This window comes from Dromaius novaehollandiae, chromosome 10, assembly GCF_036370855.1.
Source record: "Dromaius novaehollandiae isolate bDroNov1 chromosome 10, bDroNov1.hap1, whole genome shotgun sequence".
Classification (NCBI taxonomy): domain Eukaryota; kingdom Metazoa; phylum Chordata; class Aves; order Casuariiformes; family Dromaiidae; genus Dromaius; species Dromaius novaehollandiae.
The window spans coordinates 1,815,377-1,832,324 of NC_088107.1; the positions used below are offsets into that span (position 1 = coordinate 1,815,377).

Genomic DNA, 16,948 nt, shown 5'->3' on the forward strand with positions numbered 1-16,948 from the left:
TCACCAAAAGAAGCAGCGTGTTTGCTCTGGCTGTTGCTGTTTCCTGAAATCCTGATTTTTTTGCCCCAGATTTAGGTATGGGAGTAACAGCTAGGAAACATCGCTGGGAGCTGACAGCGGTCAGTGCCGCTGCCCAGGGCTCTGCCGGGGGAAGGAGCCGCACGAAGGGGCCGCAGAGCATCCTCACCTCCGCGGCATCCGTCCCGGATGCGTCTGCCCAGCTGCAGCCCCCCGCGCGTCCGCGGGAGGGAAGAGGGGGACGAGAAGCAGCTGGAGCCCCCGGCACTCTGCGGCACCCCAAAGCGTGTCCCGAGCAGAGCTCATCCTCCCTCTGCAGCCCCCGGGTGCCCAGGAGACGGGCTTCAGCCTTCGGGCTCGTTTCGGGGGGTCTTTACCGGTGGCTGGGGGGGAGCAGGGGGAAAAGCCCGTTGGGGACCTTCCCTTGCTCTTGCGCTTTGCAGGGAGCCACGGCAGCTCCTTCAGCCACCACCTCCCACGGGATTCGCTTCCCCTCCCGCCCCGGTTTGGGTCCCCGGGGCTCGGTGGCAGCAGGTAGCACCTGAGATGCTCCAGGCGCCCTTGCAAACAGGGCCGGGGCGAAAAGGGGCCAGGGAAGCGTCTCCAGGGCCGCGTCTGCCCTCTGTAAATAAACCTAGGGCCGTGTTTATCTCCTGCTTTGGAGCAGGGGGACCTGCGGGCAGCGGCGGTCCCCCCTCCCCGGGCTGCCCCTCGGCCGTGACCGCAGGCGAGGCTCGAAGGCGCCGCGAACCCGCGGGGCTGCGACGCAGCTCCCACGCCGGCAGCATCCCGGCCAAAGCGCCGCGTTCCCACGGGAAGCCGCCTCGCCGGCGGCTGCTCCGGAGCCGGGCGCCCCGGGGGGGGGTCCCCAGCCCCGAAATCCCATCCGGCGGCTGTCCCAGGAGCGGAGGGGCCGCGGGAACCGCCGAACCCCCCCCCCCGGGGACACCCGGCAGCGGGGGGAGATGCTCGCTGGCCTTTCCCCCGGCTGCTTTGCCCTGAGCTGTCCTGAAAGGGTGCGGGGCCGAGCCTGGCCCCCTCCGTCCCCCCGCGCCGCACCTCCTCCGGGCTCCGCTCGTCCCTCCCACTCCCTGCCCGCCGCGGCCGCTGTCGGGGCTCCGGGGCGGCCGGCAGCAGCAGCGGGTCGCCAGCCGCGCGGGGCTCCGGGTCCGGCACGCTGCCTCCGGCGGGAGGCCGGGGCCCATGGACCCCCGCCGCGGGCTCGCCGTCGCCTGGGCGCTCTGCCTGCTGCCAGGTACGCGCCGGGCTCCCGGGGGGCCAGGGGGGCCGAGAGGGATGCCCGGGGCTCCGGCTGCACGGGGGTCGCTCCGCGTTTCCCCAAGCATCAAACAGTGGAGAAAGCCAAAGGAAATAAAGCAGCGGGTTTTAGGCAGGGTTCGTTTTGTGCCCCCCCTCCCCAGTGGCTCGTCCTTCCTTAGCATGCAAGGGGGCCGTGCAAAGGAAAAGTGCTCGGGGTTCAACAAGCGACTGGCGCCGAGATTTGGGGCGCTTGCTTCATTTTTGGTTGCATGCTTCGCTCTGGGGTGCACGCTTCGCTTTGGGGTGCAAGTTGCAGCCCTCGCCCACGAGCACCGCGGGGGTCCCGGGCACCGGTGGGGACACCCGGCTGCTGGCTCTTGGCCACTTGCCTGCGCGGCGGAGCTCGGCCGTCACGGAGAGGGGGTCCCCGGCAGCGGCTGTTTTCGCTTCGCTTGTATTTGCCGTCTTTCCGCGTGCAGCCTGGGCTCGGCAGCGGCCGCGGTGGGCGAGGAAAACCCTTCTCCCGCTGCCCGTGTGTGCCCGGGGCCGTGGGACACTCTCGCCGCCGCCAGCGTTTCTAAACATCCTGATGGCAGAGCACGCCAGTTTTTGGGGTTTTTTTCCCCCCCCTCCCTTTTTAATTGCACTGCTTGATAAAGCGAGGCGAGCTGCAGCGTAGCTGCCTTTGCTTAATGGGGAACATGTGTCGGTGGCTTGGAGCAGAGCGGCGCGGGGCGAGCGCGGGAGCCAGCGCAGGAGCGTGGGAGCAAGCAGGGCAAACGCAGGGCGAGCGCGGGAGCGAGCGCGGGAGCACGGGAGCAAGCGGCCCTGCCTGCGTGGAGCTCCCGGCGCGGCCCACGGGCTGCCCGCCGCCTCCCCGTGCCGTGCTTACGTGGGCGGGCAGGTCCCCTCCGGCAGAGGCTGCGCAGGCGGCTCGCGGGGCCGCTGCGGGCTGCGCCCGGGGGGACGTGGCAGCCCCGCGCCGCTGCCTCCGTCGCGGTGGCCCTGTCGCTCCGGAGCCCGGCGCTTCCGCGCGATCCGGGTGGGAAAGCCGAGACTCCGCTGCTTTGCTTATTCCAAACCACCCGGCTGGTTTTCCCGAATGGTTTGTTTTTCCAGGGCTTCGCCAGCGGGCAGCCGGCCCCGGCACCGGTTTTGGGGTGGGCACAGACCGGCGCCCCGGGGCTGGGATGCACCTCGGCCCCCACTTCAGGCAGGTCCCCCCCCACCCGGGCTCAGCACCCCGGCACAGCCCCGCTGCCCGCACAGCTCCCTGCAAGCAGCACCCCGCTGCCGCCGGCCGGAGGTTTTGGGGTGACGGGAGCGTTGCCGAACGCGGGCTTGCAGCGACCGACAGCGTACGCACCTGCGGCATTCCCAGGTTTTCTAGCTGTCTCAGCAACCAGAGAGCAGCGTTTCCCGATGCCAGGGACAAGCGCAGGCTGCGGGCAGCGACCCGGGGAGGAATCCAGTGCTTTCAGCGTTTCCTTGTGCAAAGGGGGTGGATGGAAGTGAAAGCTAGAGGGGAGCGCGAGAACACCCGCTCCGAGCTGCTCCCTCTCGGGGCCCGCTAGCTTTCGCCCAAACACCCGCAGTGAAGCGCAAAGGCTTTCTCGTCGAGCCAAACATTTCTGTGCTCCGAAAGAAAGGAATGTGCATGGCAGATGGGGTGCAGAGCAGCCCCCGATGCCACCGCAGCCCCCGTGGCGACGCGGGCGGGCGACGGAGCGATGCTGCGGGGCACTAGCCAGGACCGGCTCCCACTCCCGCACGTGCTGGGAGTCTTTGGGAAGGAAACGGGAAGGAAACCAGCGCGGGGGGCTTCGAAGCACCAGCCCGCGCCGTCTGACCCCGGGGCCACTGCAGGTTTTTGGCAGATGTGAGCTTTGCACCCACCCCATGCTGCCGGGCTCCCGGAGCTGCAGGCGAGCAGCGGCACGGCGGCCGGGCTGCTCCCGCTGCTCCCGCGCGATGCTTTCCTTTATTTTACTCTTTTGGCAGCAAAGGTAGCTTTCATTCCCAGTATTGTTTCCCAAATGTGTTTTTTCTCTTTTCAATATTTGACCTGCGAAGAATCAAAAGTTTGGACCCGGCTAAAGCTCCAGTCCCAAAAGGAGCTATTTGAGGCTTCCTGCCTTGGTGGGATTGCAAGCAAACATGTGGCTTTTGGTCACTTATTCATGACAGTGATGTCACTCCCGACTAGAAAACAGCACTCGGTCCTTCGGGTTGCTAAATCTCCCTGACAACCTTTCAAAAGCCTTTGAGTAATTGAATCCAGTTTAAATACTCGCAGATTTTTCTTTCTGCCTCAAATGCCCCCACATCTGCCCGCTTCGCCCGCGGCACGTGCACTCCCAGCTTTGCCATCCGCTGTTCGAGGCTTTCTCCCAGGCCGCCGCTTCCCGGCTGCCGGGGCCTCGCCGGCAGCCCCCGAGGGCGCGGGACCGCGGATGCTGCGCTCGGTGCAGCTCTCCCGGCCGCACGGGCTGCCCGGAGCCCCGCAGGATCAGCTGCGCCGCCAGGGCTGCTTCCCCCCTTCCCTCCTGCTTTTTTTTCCCTCCATCCCTAGTGAAATACAACCAAACTGCCTCCATTCCCAGGCTGCTCTTGCTCCCGTGCGCTGGTGCCGGCCTGTTTGGGGGATGCAGCCAGGCTGCCGAGCGCATCCGGGGGCTTTCCGGGGGCTTTCCCGGGAAAAGGCCTCTTCAGGGTGAAACCCGGGACACACTGCTGAGCACCAGCGATACAGACCCAGAAAAAAGCTCCCTATATTCCCCGTGACGCTCGTTCTGTGCTCTTCAAAAGCGACGTCGGCTCCTCGGTTCCACCTGGAATTGCAGCTCGGCTGCTGGCGCTGGAAGTCGCTTTTCCTGGAGACGAAGCTTGCAGTTTTGTGCGTCTCAGCTAGAACTCGCGGAAACCCCTGAAGCTGTTTATCTCCCCCCAAAAAAGATGTTTTTACAGAATACATTAAAAATCAGAGAGGATGCTCGTGGACGGGTCTCGGACGGAGCTGGGAACAGCTTTGCCCCCCCGCCGCGGTGAGCGCTGCCCCGCTGCCGCCGGCCCCCCGAGCAGGGACCTCGGTCCCCCCAAAACGCCGTGGGCAGCTTGGGGGCTGCCGCCGCTGCGCGCGTGGGCAGGAGCCGCTGCCCTTGGCTCGTCCCCGGGCGGATCACAAGTAGTTTTGCTTTTCGACGGGACGGCGGGGGGGGCAGCGGATGCGTCACCGTCCCGCGGTCCTTCCCCGCTCCTCGGCTCCTGGTGATGCCCTCGACGGCCGGTCTTGGTAACGAGGCCTTGGGGGATGGTTAAGATGAAGCAGTTTTTTCATGTTAAATAAGGTCACTCTACCACAAAATATGCTGGATCCAATCCCCGGGTCTCTTTTTTTTCTTTTCCTGCTTTCTAGAGTTTCTTTCTGCAGGATTTTAAAGGTCTTTCCCTCAGCTCGCCTTGGCGAGACGCTGAGTTTCTCGGCTTCGGGCGCCGGCGCTGCAGGTTTGTCGCTCCGGCTGCAAAACCTCCCGTCTGGTCGCAACACTGCTGCCTGCAAAAACAACTTTCCGTACGGATTTTTTTGCCTGGGAAGCGACATTCCCGGCTCCTGCTGATGACAGCCCCGTTTTACACCCCTGTAAATACCAACCGTGATCCCTCGGAGCATCCTTTCCCTCTTCCAGCCGCCTCTGCTACGGTGCCAGAATCGTTTATTCATAGCAGAAGGAGGCAAGCGGCAGCCGCTCTCTGCCGCGGGCGGACGAAGCGCGGGGATATCCCGGCCCCGGAGTCGCCCCTTCTCCTGGGGCCGTCGCAATCCTTGCACGGGGCCGAGGCGGCGCGGCACCCCTCCTCCGCAGCGGCTGCACCCCGGGGGAGCCCCGGGACCCCTCCGCGTGCCGCCGGTGCCGCGTTTGCAGGGTGCCGGCGAGGAGGGTGCACGGGGTGCTGGTGCCGGCTCTGCAGAGCTGGGCCTTGGCGGTGTCGGGATTTCCCTGGTCCCCTTGCAAGGGCCACGCTGCTCGCGTGCATCCTGGCTCCGGACGCCATGTGCCCGGCACGGTCCCGCAGGTCCCGTGTGCCCCCAGTCCCGGGGATCGGCGCAAGGAGCGACGGTAGCAGCCCGGCAGCAGCCGCCTCCCTCGGCAGCAGCAATTGCAATGGCCTAGAGGAGGAAAAGCATTTTTTTTCATAAAACAGAAGTGCATTTTTGCTTCGGGGGAGATGGCTGGTGCAGCGCAGCCCTCCCTGGCAGCACGTCGGCACCCGAGGGGTGAAGCCTCTTTGCAGAGCACAGGCGGGCTGGAGAAGGAGGAACAGCCCTCCTGGCGCCTGCGCAGCTGCGGCCTCTAAGCCCTAAACGACCCAGCTTAAAGCCAGCAGCCCCCGAGCAGCTCAGTGGCTGTGGGTGCTGCAGGTGGGGGGGCTGGGGGGGCTCTGGCTGCACAGGTGATGTCCCCCGGGCTGGTGTGGAGGTACAGCGGGGTGGGAGCACCTTGCTGGGTCTCACCTGGGGTGTGCTGTGTTTGGGGGGGGGGATGGCATCCTGCTGCCACTGTGGTGCCTTTGCTGATGGGGTCCCTTTATTTTCTCTCCCCAGGGTTCAGCGATGCCTTCAATATTGACACCAAGAGGCCCAAAATCATAGCAGGCTCCAAGGAAGCGTATTTTGGCTACACGGTGCAGCAGCATGACATTGGGGGGAAGAAATGGTAAGTGAGCTCTGTGCCAGGCTCTGAAGAGCGGGGGGGTCTAAAGCAACCTCTCAAAATGCCACGTTTCCTTCTGCTCTTGCCTGTTCTGGTCTGGGGTTGGTTGTGCTGGAGGAAATCAAGGATCGGCTCTGGGCAATGCTGGTGCCAAGCCCAAGTCAGTCCATGGAAAGCAGTTTTGCACCAAGTGAGAAAAGAAGCCTTCTGCCTGCCAAGAAGAGGAACTTTAAGTGAGGGCTAATGGCATATTTGATGTCTGCCAGTTTGGGGAGGGGAAGGGGCAGTGCTGGGGTGCTGTGTGAGCCTCGGTTGTGGTTCCCGTGCCTGTGAAATGGGGCTGTTGGGGGGTGCAGGGGGCTTTTCAGCTGGTTTCTCCATCCAGGTGACAAGGGTGCTGTGGGACCTGGGGCCACAGCAACCTCCAGCAGCGGGTGGAGAGAGCTGCTTGGGGCATTTCCACCATGGAAAAATGCCTTTTTTCCCCCCAAGGACCCTGGTGGCGGATGAGCCCCGGCACTGCCCGTTGCTCTGCGCCGTGCCGGCCTTCCAGCCCGTGCAGCCGGGCTGGGGCAGGTGCCGGGCCGGGAGGCTGATTCCACTTCAGCAGGTTCACAACTCCCTGGGGCTGCTCCAGCTCCAACACTCAGTGGAAACCCATCTGCCTCTTGGGTCAAGGCCATTCCGTTTTATACAGTTTCCACTGAAGAGCTGAGGTCTGCAGAAGCGATCAGACCTGCCTGCATTTGTTAGTAAGGCAAGATGAAACTTGGACGAGTTTCACTCAGGTTTTGGGTTTCACGACAGACGTTCTGCTCCTCGCCAGGGACTGCCCACAGCTGGGAAAGGAGAGGAGCCGGTGCTAAGTGGCCCCTTGGCAGGTGTTGGAGGAGACACTTAAGGTGCTCCAGAGTCCATCCAGATGCCGCAGCGACGAGGGCAGCCCAAAAGCACATGAAACGCCCGCAACAGCAGAGCTCGGCAGTCTGGGGTCAACAGCCAGGCTCCAAGCAGCAGGCGAACGCCTAGTGCAGACTGATGCTTCCGAAACTCAAGCTAAGGCCCGTGCCAGCTTTGCGATGAGCTTGAGCTTGGCTGGCGTTGGCGGGAGGTGCAGCGGGAGGCTGGCGGAGCAGAGCCTGTCCCGCTGTCCTCGCGCTGAGCCCGGTGCAAGTGCAGGAGTGCAGGACGGCAGCTAGAGAGGGCTGGATTTAACCTCGGCTTCCCCAGCTCTCGTCGCCTCCGCCTCGAGCATCCCCCGTTGCCCTTCTCTTTAAGGCCGGGTCGGAGTCTCCAGGCGCGCCGTACCGCGGCGAGGGTTGCTGCTGGCGCTGCGCCCCGGCTGCCGTAAGGCCACAAGCATTACATGCTTTTTCCAAACTGTACCGTGTATTAAGCTAATTACAGACGGAGCCACCGTTAGGGGTGCGGATGGGGGGTTGTTATAAACAGCGCTGGTAACGCTGTGTCCAGGAGTGCCCGGAGCACTGGGCCAGTGCTAAGGAGGTGATTTGGGGTCCAGCACTCAGCAATGATCCTGATGGGATATTTGCAATTAAACGTGAACTGCTGTTTCCACTCCTGGGGTCGTGGTTTCCTTCTGCCCAGCAGGGATGCAAGCTGGTATCCATCCAGGAATACCAGCGGAGCATCATCCCTGAATGGTGGGATGATGCTCTGCTCTCCTGCGGGGTCCCGTGTTTCATGGGAAGGAGGGCAGGGATGCACCCTCTCTGCACAGCTCCGGCATCTTGGATTGGGATCATGGGCAGCCACCTCGGCCCCATTGCAGGGCAGATCCTGAGCAGGGATTTAGGCATCTGAGTCTTTCTCCTGCTTCTACTTGCTTTTGGCCTCGCTGTGCACAAATGGCAGGGGACAGCCCCATGGGGGTTTGCCCTCTGGGTTTCCCCTCGGAGGGTCAAAGCCCTCACGTCCGCGTGCTGGTGACCAGCTCCTCCAGTCTGTCACTCCAAGATCTCGTGCATGGCGAAAGGCTGCTTGCAGCCTGCGGAAAGCCAATGCAAGCAGGTGTGTGTGCAGAGGTTTGGGCACTGCCAGCTATTTGCTGCTTATCGATAAGTGAAACGCTAAAACCCTCGTGGCTCAGGGAACAGACGTCACCGGAGAACCTGCTAAATCAACACAAACTGTTACCCCGCTTCCCTGTGACTCAGGCATTTAAAATTGAACAGGGGAGAGGAATAACCACACTTGCCAAATGCCCTGCAATTAGGGGTTTCGGGGACGTTTTGGGCGGTTTGCTCTGAAGGGCGCAGTCAGCAGATCCTCCCTCTGATTCACCGCTACCCACGTGCGCAGGCACCGTGCCGGGGGCGATTCCCGGCCGGGAGTGTCCAGGCACCGGGGACGTCCTCGCTGGGACGTCCATGTGTCTATGGGCAGGTCTGCAAACGTCGGGGAGGTCTGCAAACGTCGGGGAGCCTCTGCCTGGGCAGCGACACGGACTAGGTGTCCCTGAGGTCCTGTCGGTCCTGGCCCGTTGCAGACCCACGTCGTGCAACGGCTCCCCGATCGGGCAGCTCCCATTTAAGAGCCAGTAGCCAGATACTCCTGGTGCAGAAGGAAAACCTCTGCCCTTTCTTTGCTTGAGAACATGGGTATTTACCCTGAAAAAAGCTTTTTGGGGGGAAGTAAAGAGTTCTGGGCAGCCAGACAGCACAACTGCCTGTGGCCAAAGCCAACAGAGCCAGGCATAAACTCGGCTGTCAAATGGTTCCAGATCTGCATGAATAAAGTCAGTTCCTGCTCTTTCTGCTGCCCAAGGCGTGAGCAGAGCTGGCCGGGACTGCTGCCGGTGACAGTCGCCGTTGCCATGCTGGCAGGAGAGCTGCTTTAGCGTTGGATGGAAATGTCATGGTTTCACTTGGACCTTCAAGCCCGGAGCCAGGAGTGGGTGCAAACTCCTGGAAACGCGTGGTTTCCACCGCGGTCCCCTTGCTTCCCGCCTGTCCCAGTCGGTGGGGACCTCTGTGCGGCACCGGCCTGTGAACCACGTAGTTTTGGACTTGCAGCCAGGTGGGCTGGAGCATTTGGGCCGGCTCTGCTCGTGCCGGAGTGCTGCCGTGCCTTTGGGGTCCATCTCTGCCCCATCCGTGCAGGGACAGTCTGGTTGTGCAGCCGAGCTGGAGCGGCTTGAGCAGGACCCTGGGGACACTGCTGTCCCTTCCTGAGGACAGAGCAAACACAGCTGGCAGTGAGGTCCCAGAGCTGATTGCTGTAATGACCCAAGATTAATTGCTTAGCTGATCACGCCAGGACACTCTGTCTTGGACGGGCTCTGTCAGTCCAAGTTTGCACATCTGCAAAACAGAGTGATGGGGACCGCGCTCTCCGGGGCTGCCTGTCTGACACCGCAGCACGCACTTGTTTTTCCTCTTGCACCGGTCTCTGCTGTGCAATATCTCGTACCAGGAATTGATCCAAAACCCCAGAAATATGATGATATTTGACCTGGGCCCTGCAAGAGACTTGGCTTCCACGAAGGCATCTGATGGTCAGGGCTCAGCCCGGCAAACTCTGTTTAAAGATTGCAGCTCCTCAAAGCGGATAAGGAACGGGAACGGAGCGTCTCTGCCCTCACATTCCCACCCACCTTTGCTTTTGGAGAATATGGCTCTTTTTATACTTCACTTCATCCTGCAAGTGCCAAAATCCCTCCCTTGGAAGGGAGCAGAGCAGCCGAATGCGGATGCCACCCTGCCCAGGGGTGGGAACGTCGCTGCGGGTGGCAGGACACCTTCCAGGGACACGTGCAACAAGAGATGCCGCGGTGACAGCAGCTTAGCTAGGGACACTGTTTTGGGGCTCTCCCGCTCCCATCGCGTGCCTCGGGGCTGCCGGCGTTGGGCGAGGGCCCGCTTCCCCGGGGAGCAGCGGAGGGAGGACTTTGCTTCCTTTCCGAGGCAGGACGCTGGGTTTGGAGGCCACGTCTGGCTCGTTCTGGCCCCTCTCGCATCTCTCCTGCCAACATCAACCCAGACGTTGTAGTTTTCTCTTCCGTCTCTTCCTCTGCATGAAAAAAGAGGAGGTTCTCTATACATAAATAAGTGCATGTGCGTACATATAAATACAATATGCATTCATACAGGTAATTATATGGTATAAAATGTCTATTAAATATATGTGCGTATTTAAAAAGCAAAGCCACAATGACTCACTTTGGTTAAAGGATAAATGACCAAACAAGCAGAACGTCTATAGTATAAAGCCAAGGGCCGAGGGAGGGAGCGGCTCTGCCACGTGACAGCAACCGTGCAGCACGTCAGCCCGTCCCAGGGCTCGGGAGCTGGCCCAAGCGCAAGAAATGGGAACGATGGGATGGAACCACAGCTTGCTGGTAAGGCAGGAGCCAGGAAAGGCATCCTTGAATATCAGTCCTGAAACGTCCAGCAAAATCCGCTGGAGAGCAAAGGAGCTCGGAGCCGCTAAATGGTTATCTCGGAAACCCAGCTCGTGTGGGAGCGATGGCTATAACGACACGCGGAAACTCAGCTGCCAAGCGCCAAATGTGGAATCCGAGTACTTTGGCACCCGTGCGCAAGTCTGAGTCTTTTAATGCTACTTTTGGCCAGCATACGTGGTTTTAGAAGGATTTGGAAGCAGCTTTTATATGTACATATGTATATACACACATTTGTGTGCATGCAGACTTGTGTGCGATATTCTGTAGGTATACACACAGTTGTGACTATTTTCCCTTTCCTAACCTTTAGCCGAGGGAGCCAGACAGTGTGCGCCTGGGGGCTGTAACTGCAGCCCTGATAGTGGAAAATCTGGGAGGAAAGAATTCAGATTATTAAACTCCAGGGGAAAAACACTGGGATATATATTATGTTCTAAAAGCCCGTCGATTCGTGGGGTCGCTTTCTGTTTGCCGTCTCCCAGATCGGTTGGTGACTTTCAGCACTTTTCTCGACGCTTTTCCGTTAAGCTGGTGGTGCAATCTCCGCTTTCTCCAAACGTGTGAATGGAAAAAACGGTAACGAAAGCCGCTGTAATGGGCAGCGCAGCTTTGTGTAGCAGCAATAACTCGGGGGCTGCTTTAGTCCAGAGTGCTCCCAGTGCAGGCAGGGCATGCAGTGCCCAGCACTGGGGTCTGAATGTCCCCAAATACCCAGTGCCAGGCGATGGCGTGGAGCCTGGGGGGAAATCGGAGCTTCTCAGGTGTCTGCAGCTGGGGTAAAGTGGCTGGACAGAGGTTTTGGTTAAAAGAAAGGGAGAATTTTAAGGGCAGCAGCAATCCCGAAGGGGTGACTGGGCCTGGAGCTGCCCCTCTGCCCCAAGCCGTGTTTTGGCCCATGCAACGTTTTGGGGTATTTCAGGTGTGAATTGCACGAGTCCAGCCTGGCTAGTAGCTGTAGATGGATTTGTTTGGGTAAAATAAGCATGTTCAAACATGCTGAACCTCTCCTCAAATGGACACGGGATGCATCCTGCGAGCCTCGCACGGTGTGTGGGTCTTTGCACTGCGCATAACACGTTGAGCCTTGGGGGAAAATGTTCCTAAAGGTCCAAGATCAGGGGGAGAAGGGAAGGAGCTCCCTCCCTCTTTCCTCTGGCTGCTTCTCTTGCTCTTCATCATTGTGGTCTTGCTCCTCCGTGCTTTCCCCGCCGGGGCCGGGCCCCCCCGCGGCAGACGAGCCCCCTTGGCGGATGGGGCCTTAGGCAGCGAGACGGGCTCAGGCCCTTAGCTTTCCACCGCCGCCTGAGTGACGGCCTGTTCCCTTCCCTCCCCTAAATAAAACGTGTAGGAGTGGGAAATGTAAGTGGGGCTGTGGGGGCCGGTGCTGCAGGGGCAGGAGGCCCCGTACGCGATGCGCCCCGATTGCTGCCCCATCTGCAACTGTTCTGCTCCTCGCTCCGCACCAGCTTGCGTCTGCGGATTGAAAATTTCCAGCTATGCAGAAACCTGAAGCTTGGGAAGCATTGGCTGTGGAAGGAAAACCCTGGGAATAAACATCCCTTAGCCTTCAGAAGCCATAAAAAAATAAATAAATACTGCATTCCCGAGCCGGCTCGGGCAAGTGCTGCGCTGGCGCGGTGCTCCCAGCGAGGTGGCACCGCTCGGGGAGCGTGGTCCAGCCGGGCTGTGCCGGGCCGGGACTCGGGAGGCGGATGCAGCGTCCCGCGTGGCCCCCGTGCAAAGCCCCGGCGCGGGGTTCGGGCCGGGCAGCTGCGACCCCCGCGCCGCTCCCGGCGCAGACGTGACGTTTGCAGTCTGAGTGTAACCCAAGAGGAGAAGGCGGAGGGAGGGAAATCTGCTCGGAGGATTTGAAGCTATAATTGTGCTGATCTGGAAAAACGGTTAACGGGTTTGCTATTTCCCTGCTACTGCGCGAGGCTTTCTTGGCTGCAGCTCTCCTGCGGCTTGGCCAGCGCCCGAGCGCGCGGGGTATTTTGGTGAAAGGGTGCACAGCTGCGGAGCATTCCTCCGGCGCGGGGGTAACGTCTGCTCCCGCCGTGGGGTGCAGCCCGCCTCGCCCCTTCCCCGCTCCCATCGCGGGCGCTCGGGGCTCCCGCGCCGGCACTCGTCCTGCGGGAGCATCGCCCATCCGCCGCTCCCGGCAGCAGGAGCAGCTATGGGGCGTCCTGCTCCGGGCAGGTTTCTGGGTGCTCAAAAGACTTGGGATGGATAAAATCCTGGTGTAACATAAGCAGCAGGTAGCTGGAAATGCAGCAGCTTTGCCACGAGCACCCCGGCTGTCTGGGGCTGGGCTGTCCCCACCGCGGGGCACCCGGGAACCGCCCGTCCCTGGGCATCCTTTGGGGTGAATCAGTGCGGTTCTGTCACGAGCTCTGGAGCCGGCTTGCAGCCGCTGCATGGTTAGATCCCTGGGAAGGCGTCGGGTCTGATCAGAAAAATAGACATTTACCCATGTTAGTCCTTGCAGCAGAGCCGCCGGCCGGGGAGCCTGTGCTCGGCACTCTGCATGGGCGCTGGCAGGGAGCGCGGCCCCTCGGAGCAGTTCCCGGCTGCCCAGGGATGCTCCCGGAGGGCTCGCCGGCTGATGGGGCAGCAGCACGTTTGGCCAGGGCTCTCCCCAAAGGATGCGGCTTGGATGCATGCGCCGGCTCCCGGGTCGGCACGGCTGCACCCGGAGGCGATGGGAAAGGCCTTGCTGGGTGGCAGCACCTCCAGCATCCCTGTTCTCCAGCCTCTGGAGGGCCTGAGCGTTTCCTCTGCCCGAACCCCACGGAATTACCCAGGGTTTCCGAACCACCAGGGCAAAAGCAGCGCTCCCCGGCTCGCCCTTGCTTGCCCCGGTGCCGTGTGTGCGTCCCCGCGGTGAGGTGCACCGGGATTTTTGTAAAGCACCAGGGACGGAGGGGCTGCACGAGGCAGGAGCAGGGGCTGCCACCCGGGCCGGGCCCGCGGGTGCCCCTGAACCAGGATCGTCCCCTTTCCAGGGGTCTGTGGGAGGAAAGGGGGTCCTTCTCCTTCCCATCCCGCGTAGCAGATGGGCCTGGGCAGTCGCAGCCCTCCGCGGGGTTTGCAGCGTGCTCCTCGGGTCCGGACCGCGCGGGGCAGCTGGATGGAGCACCGCGCTCTGCAGCATCCGAGCGGTGCACCGATGCACAAATGCACCCAGTGGGAACACCCACAAATGCTAAAGCAGGCAGGAATGGGGAATTTCGGAAGCCAAGAGGCAGCTGCCGAGAGCTGGGATCAGAGACAAGGGCTTGCTCTGAAGCTGCGGGAGCCCCGGGCTCCCCACGGCAAAGCAGCCACCCGCAGCGCCGGGCTGCAAATGCCGCAGCGAAGACCCACTGCCCGGCCAGGAGCTGCTCCGCGGAGTAAACATGTCTTCATTACAATATCCCTAAGCACCAGGGAAAAAATTACACCAGGAAAAATGGGACAGTATCATTACTGCTGACCACAATATTCTGCGAGTTCCCGAGACATGTTTTGCAACACGCTATGTGCTATTTTAAGGAGAACTCCAGTAATTCTGCTCGCTGCGAGGGCTGGTTAATCCCGCGGTGCAACGTGCGGCTCGCTGAGCAAGGGGTGCTGCGTGCCGGGACGAGGTAGGGGCTCGAGCACCGTCCCCGGGGCCATGTGAGCTCCCAGCCCTCGCCGACGGGCCGGTGCCGTTATCCGGGGGGGCGGATTGGCCCGGCTCCCTGGCCGAGGGACGCCAGAACCCCGAGGCAGGCGGTGGGAACGGCTTCCCTGCCGCCATCGTCCCCTTCCCCGGCTGCAAGCTCCAGCCCTGGAGCTTCCTTGGCCGGATCGAACCTCCTGCCGCCGTCACGCGGGAAAGCGGAGGTTTGCACCGCTTCTGGCTTTGCTGAGCTGGGCTTTCGGGTCCACGCGGGGCGTTTCTGCAGCTCCCCTCTCTCCTGGGCGCCTGGTTTTGCTGCCGCTGAGATAAGGCCACTCCGGGGCGTCCCGTGAAAGCATTTATTGGCGACCCGTGAAAACCTTTACGCGGGACTGTTGGATGTGCGCCTGCCTTCGGCACCTCCCCGGCTCGAGGCTCCGGGGTCCCAATCCTGGCCGGAGCGAGCCGCAGGCGTGCAGCTCTTGCGGGCTCCCCGGGACGCGCCGAGGCGGAGGCCAAAGAAGCCGGTGATGGGCGGCCCGCTGCTCCAGGCAGGCTGCTCCTGCGGTGCCTGTGCCCTGGAAAGGGGGGTCCGGGGGGGTGATCGCTCCCGGTCCCACGGAGCCGGGCTGCGTTTCGGTGCCTCGGGGCATCCCGGCTTCGTGACCTTGCACAGCCCCGTTCCCGCGGGGCTGCAGCCGCCTCCCAGCACGAGCCTTTCCCCAGCCTCGTGTCAGACTCCCGAAGAGAGAGCATGGAGGCTTATTTTACAATGCTGTATTGTTCCAAAAGCTTGACTTTGATTTGCTCCTGTTTCTGGAAGTATTTAGAAATGCGCACGTGCACATGCACACGTCCTTCTGGCGCGGGGAGCTGGTGCTGGTCTGCGCTCCGCCCGCGAGCATGCATGTGGGGAGCTGGAGCGGGCCCAGCACCAGCCCTGCGTCGCTCCGTGTGTGTCCCGGCAGCCGGATGCAATTCCTGTAACACGGAGCAGGTGACGGCTCGGTCGCCCCGCTCGTCCCGGCGAGGCGCAGGCGCGATCCCCTGCAGCTGCATGGCCGCGGGGCACGTCGGGACACTGCTGCTTTTCACCGCTCTCCACCCCCGTTAAACGCTTTTGCAAAATCGGGCACGGGCTCCGGGTGCACCAGCCCAGCCCGTAGCCCTGCCGCCTCCCCGGTGCCGAAACCGGCACGTGTTCCCTGTCCAGTGGCTCCCCGCGCTCCGGCAGCCGTGCTGCCCGCCGGTCGCATCCTGCACCGCCGGCCCTCGGTCCACAGCACAAGCAGGAGCCACCGCCGAGGCTTCCTTAACCGTGTAGATTCACTGTCAGGTCCCGCATCCTCCTCTTTGCTCCGTCCTCCGCTGTCTCTGCTTCTCCCCCCGGACTCCCTCTAGGTATTTCTTTTCCACCACTGCCAACATAGAGGGAAAAAAAAAAACCATTTCAAAGTCCATTCCTCTGTCATATTCTGTCCAAAGAGACGCAAACCCACTGAAAGTTTTCCACAGCTGAACTTTCCCTTTCCTGAGCCTCCTCCATCGCTTCTTTGTCCAGTCCCATCTTGAATAAATTAGCTACAAGTGAATTTGTCTTGCAGGAGATTAAATGTTCCGTTGGTTGAAACCCCTGTGAAAAGCATCACTGCTGCCCCGTCCCTCCCGAATCCCCGCGCCAGGCTTGCCAGCTAGACATACCTCCTTTTCCTGACTTCTTTCCATTTAATCAAAACACCTCGGGACTCCAAACGAGCTCCGCAGCCCCTCTGCGATGCCGAAGGGCGCCGGTTGTGCCGGGGTTGTGCCGCGAGGGATCGGGAGCTGCCGGGGTGCAACGTTCAGGGAACAGCCGTCGAAGTCCAGCGGTTCCCACGCGTTCGGGTTTCGTTCCCTGGGTTGGAGCTGGGAAATGGGAGCGATGGGAGATACTGGTGGGCGCAAGGTGCTGCCCAGGCTTGTGCACCTTTCACTGGGAGGGAATGGCCTATAATGGACATTTTATAACATTGGGTTTTGTGCATTTGAGCATCCGAATCCCTTGTTCTAACCTCTGAAAGAAAGGCTGAGTGGTCACAAGAAACAGATCCCCAAATCCTCCGTGTTCGGAAGATGAAGTTATACCCAGCTGCTGCCCCAGGCGAGCGTGCCGGGGCTGGAGCGTGCCGAGGGCGAGCCGCTGGCAACGCTCAGCGCGGGCTCACGGGTGCTACGGAGGGGAGGGAAGCGCAAAGTAAAAGCCAATAATATAAAGGGACATTTGGCAGAAATTAAAAATTGGGAAATAAAGAAAATTTATGAAAGAAGCAGAACCATCAGGGTAATACCCAAGATTGTCAGAGCAGGAAAATGATGTTTTTAGAGTATGTTAGGAGCAACAGCCTCCTTTCAGAAGGCAACAGGGCAAAACTGCTGGTACTAACAGGGGAAAAAAGGGCAGGACTGTGAGCCAATGCTCACCTTTTCTTTGAAAAACCTCTCAATACAGGTGCAACCCTAAAGTTCAAGTGGTGGAAGGGACCCTGCAGGTTTAAATGCCTCCGTAAAATTTGCCTTGGCAGCACAGCAGATGGCCGTGCATATTGCTGATGCCACATACTACTCCCTTAAAACAAATTATTAGCATCTGCTGAGGCCAGGCACGAGCTGTCCCGCAGCATCCCCGGGGTGCCGGAGCTCCGGCTCTCGGTGCCTTCAGCACGGGCGATGACTTCCCAGCTGTGCTCCAGCCAAACGTGGTTCACTGGGTTCAGTGTGGACACAACTGGCAGAAATTAATGTCTGCGACACAGAAGTTGGTCAGATAATGTTTGAGCACAGCGGGGGAAAAAAACCAGTGATTCAATCGGTACCAAGCAGCTGGTACCTACAATTGCTCTAAACGTT

General features: G+C 61.1%; 1 protein-coding gene across 2 annotated transcripts in view; it reads left to right on the top strand.

Annotated features, from left to right (window-relative positions):
• The first annotated feature begins 1,069 nt into the window (after window positions 1–1,069).
• ITGA11 (integrin subunit alpha 11) overlaps window positions 1,070–16,948 on the top strand; it is a 60,457-nt gene continuing 44,578 nt past the window's right edge. For both annotated transcript variants that reach the window (XM_026110727.2, XM_026110726.2), the window contains exons 1-2: window positions 1,070–1,273; window positions 5,882–5,993. In XM_026110727.2, coding sequence (XP_025966512.2) covers window positions 1,222–1,273; window positions 5,882–5,993 — 164 coding nt within the window. In that variant the 5' untranslated portion in view covers window positions 1,070–1,221. The remainder of the gene's footprint in view (window positions 1,274–5,881; window positions 5,994–16,948) is intronic.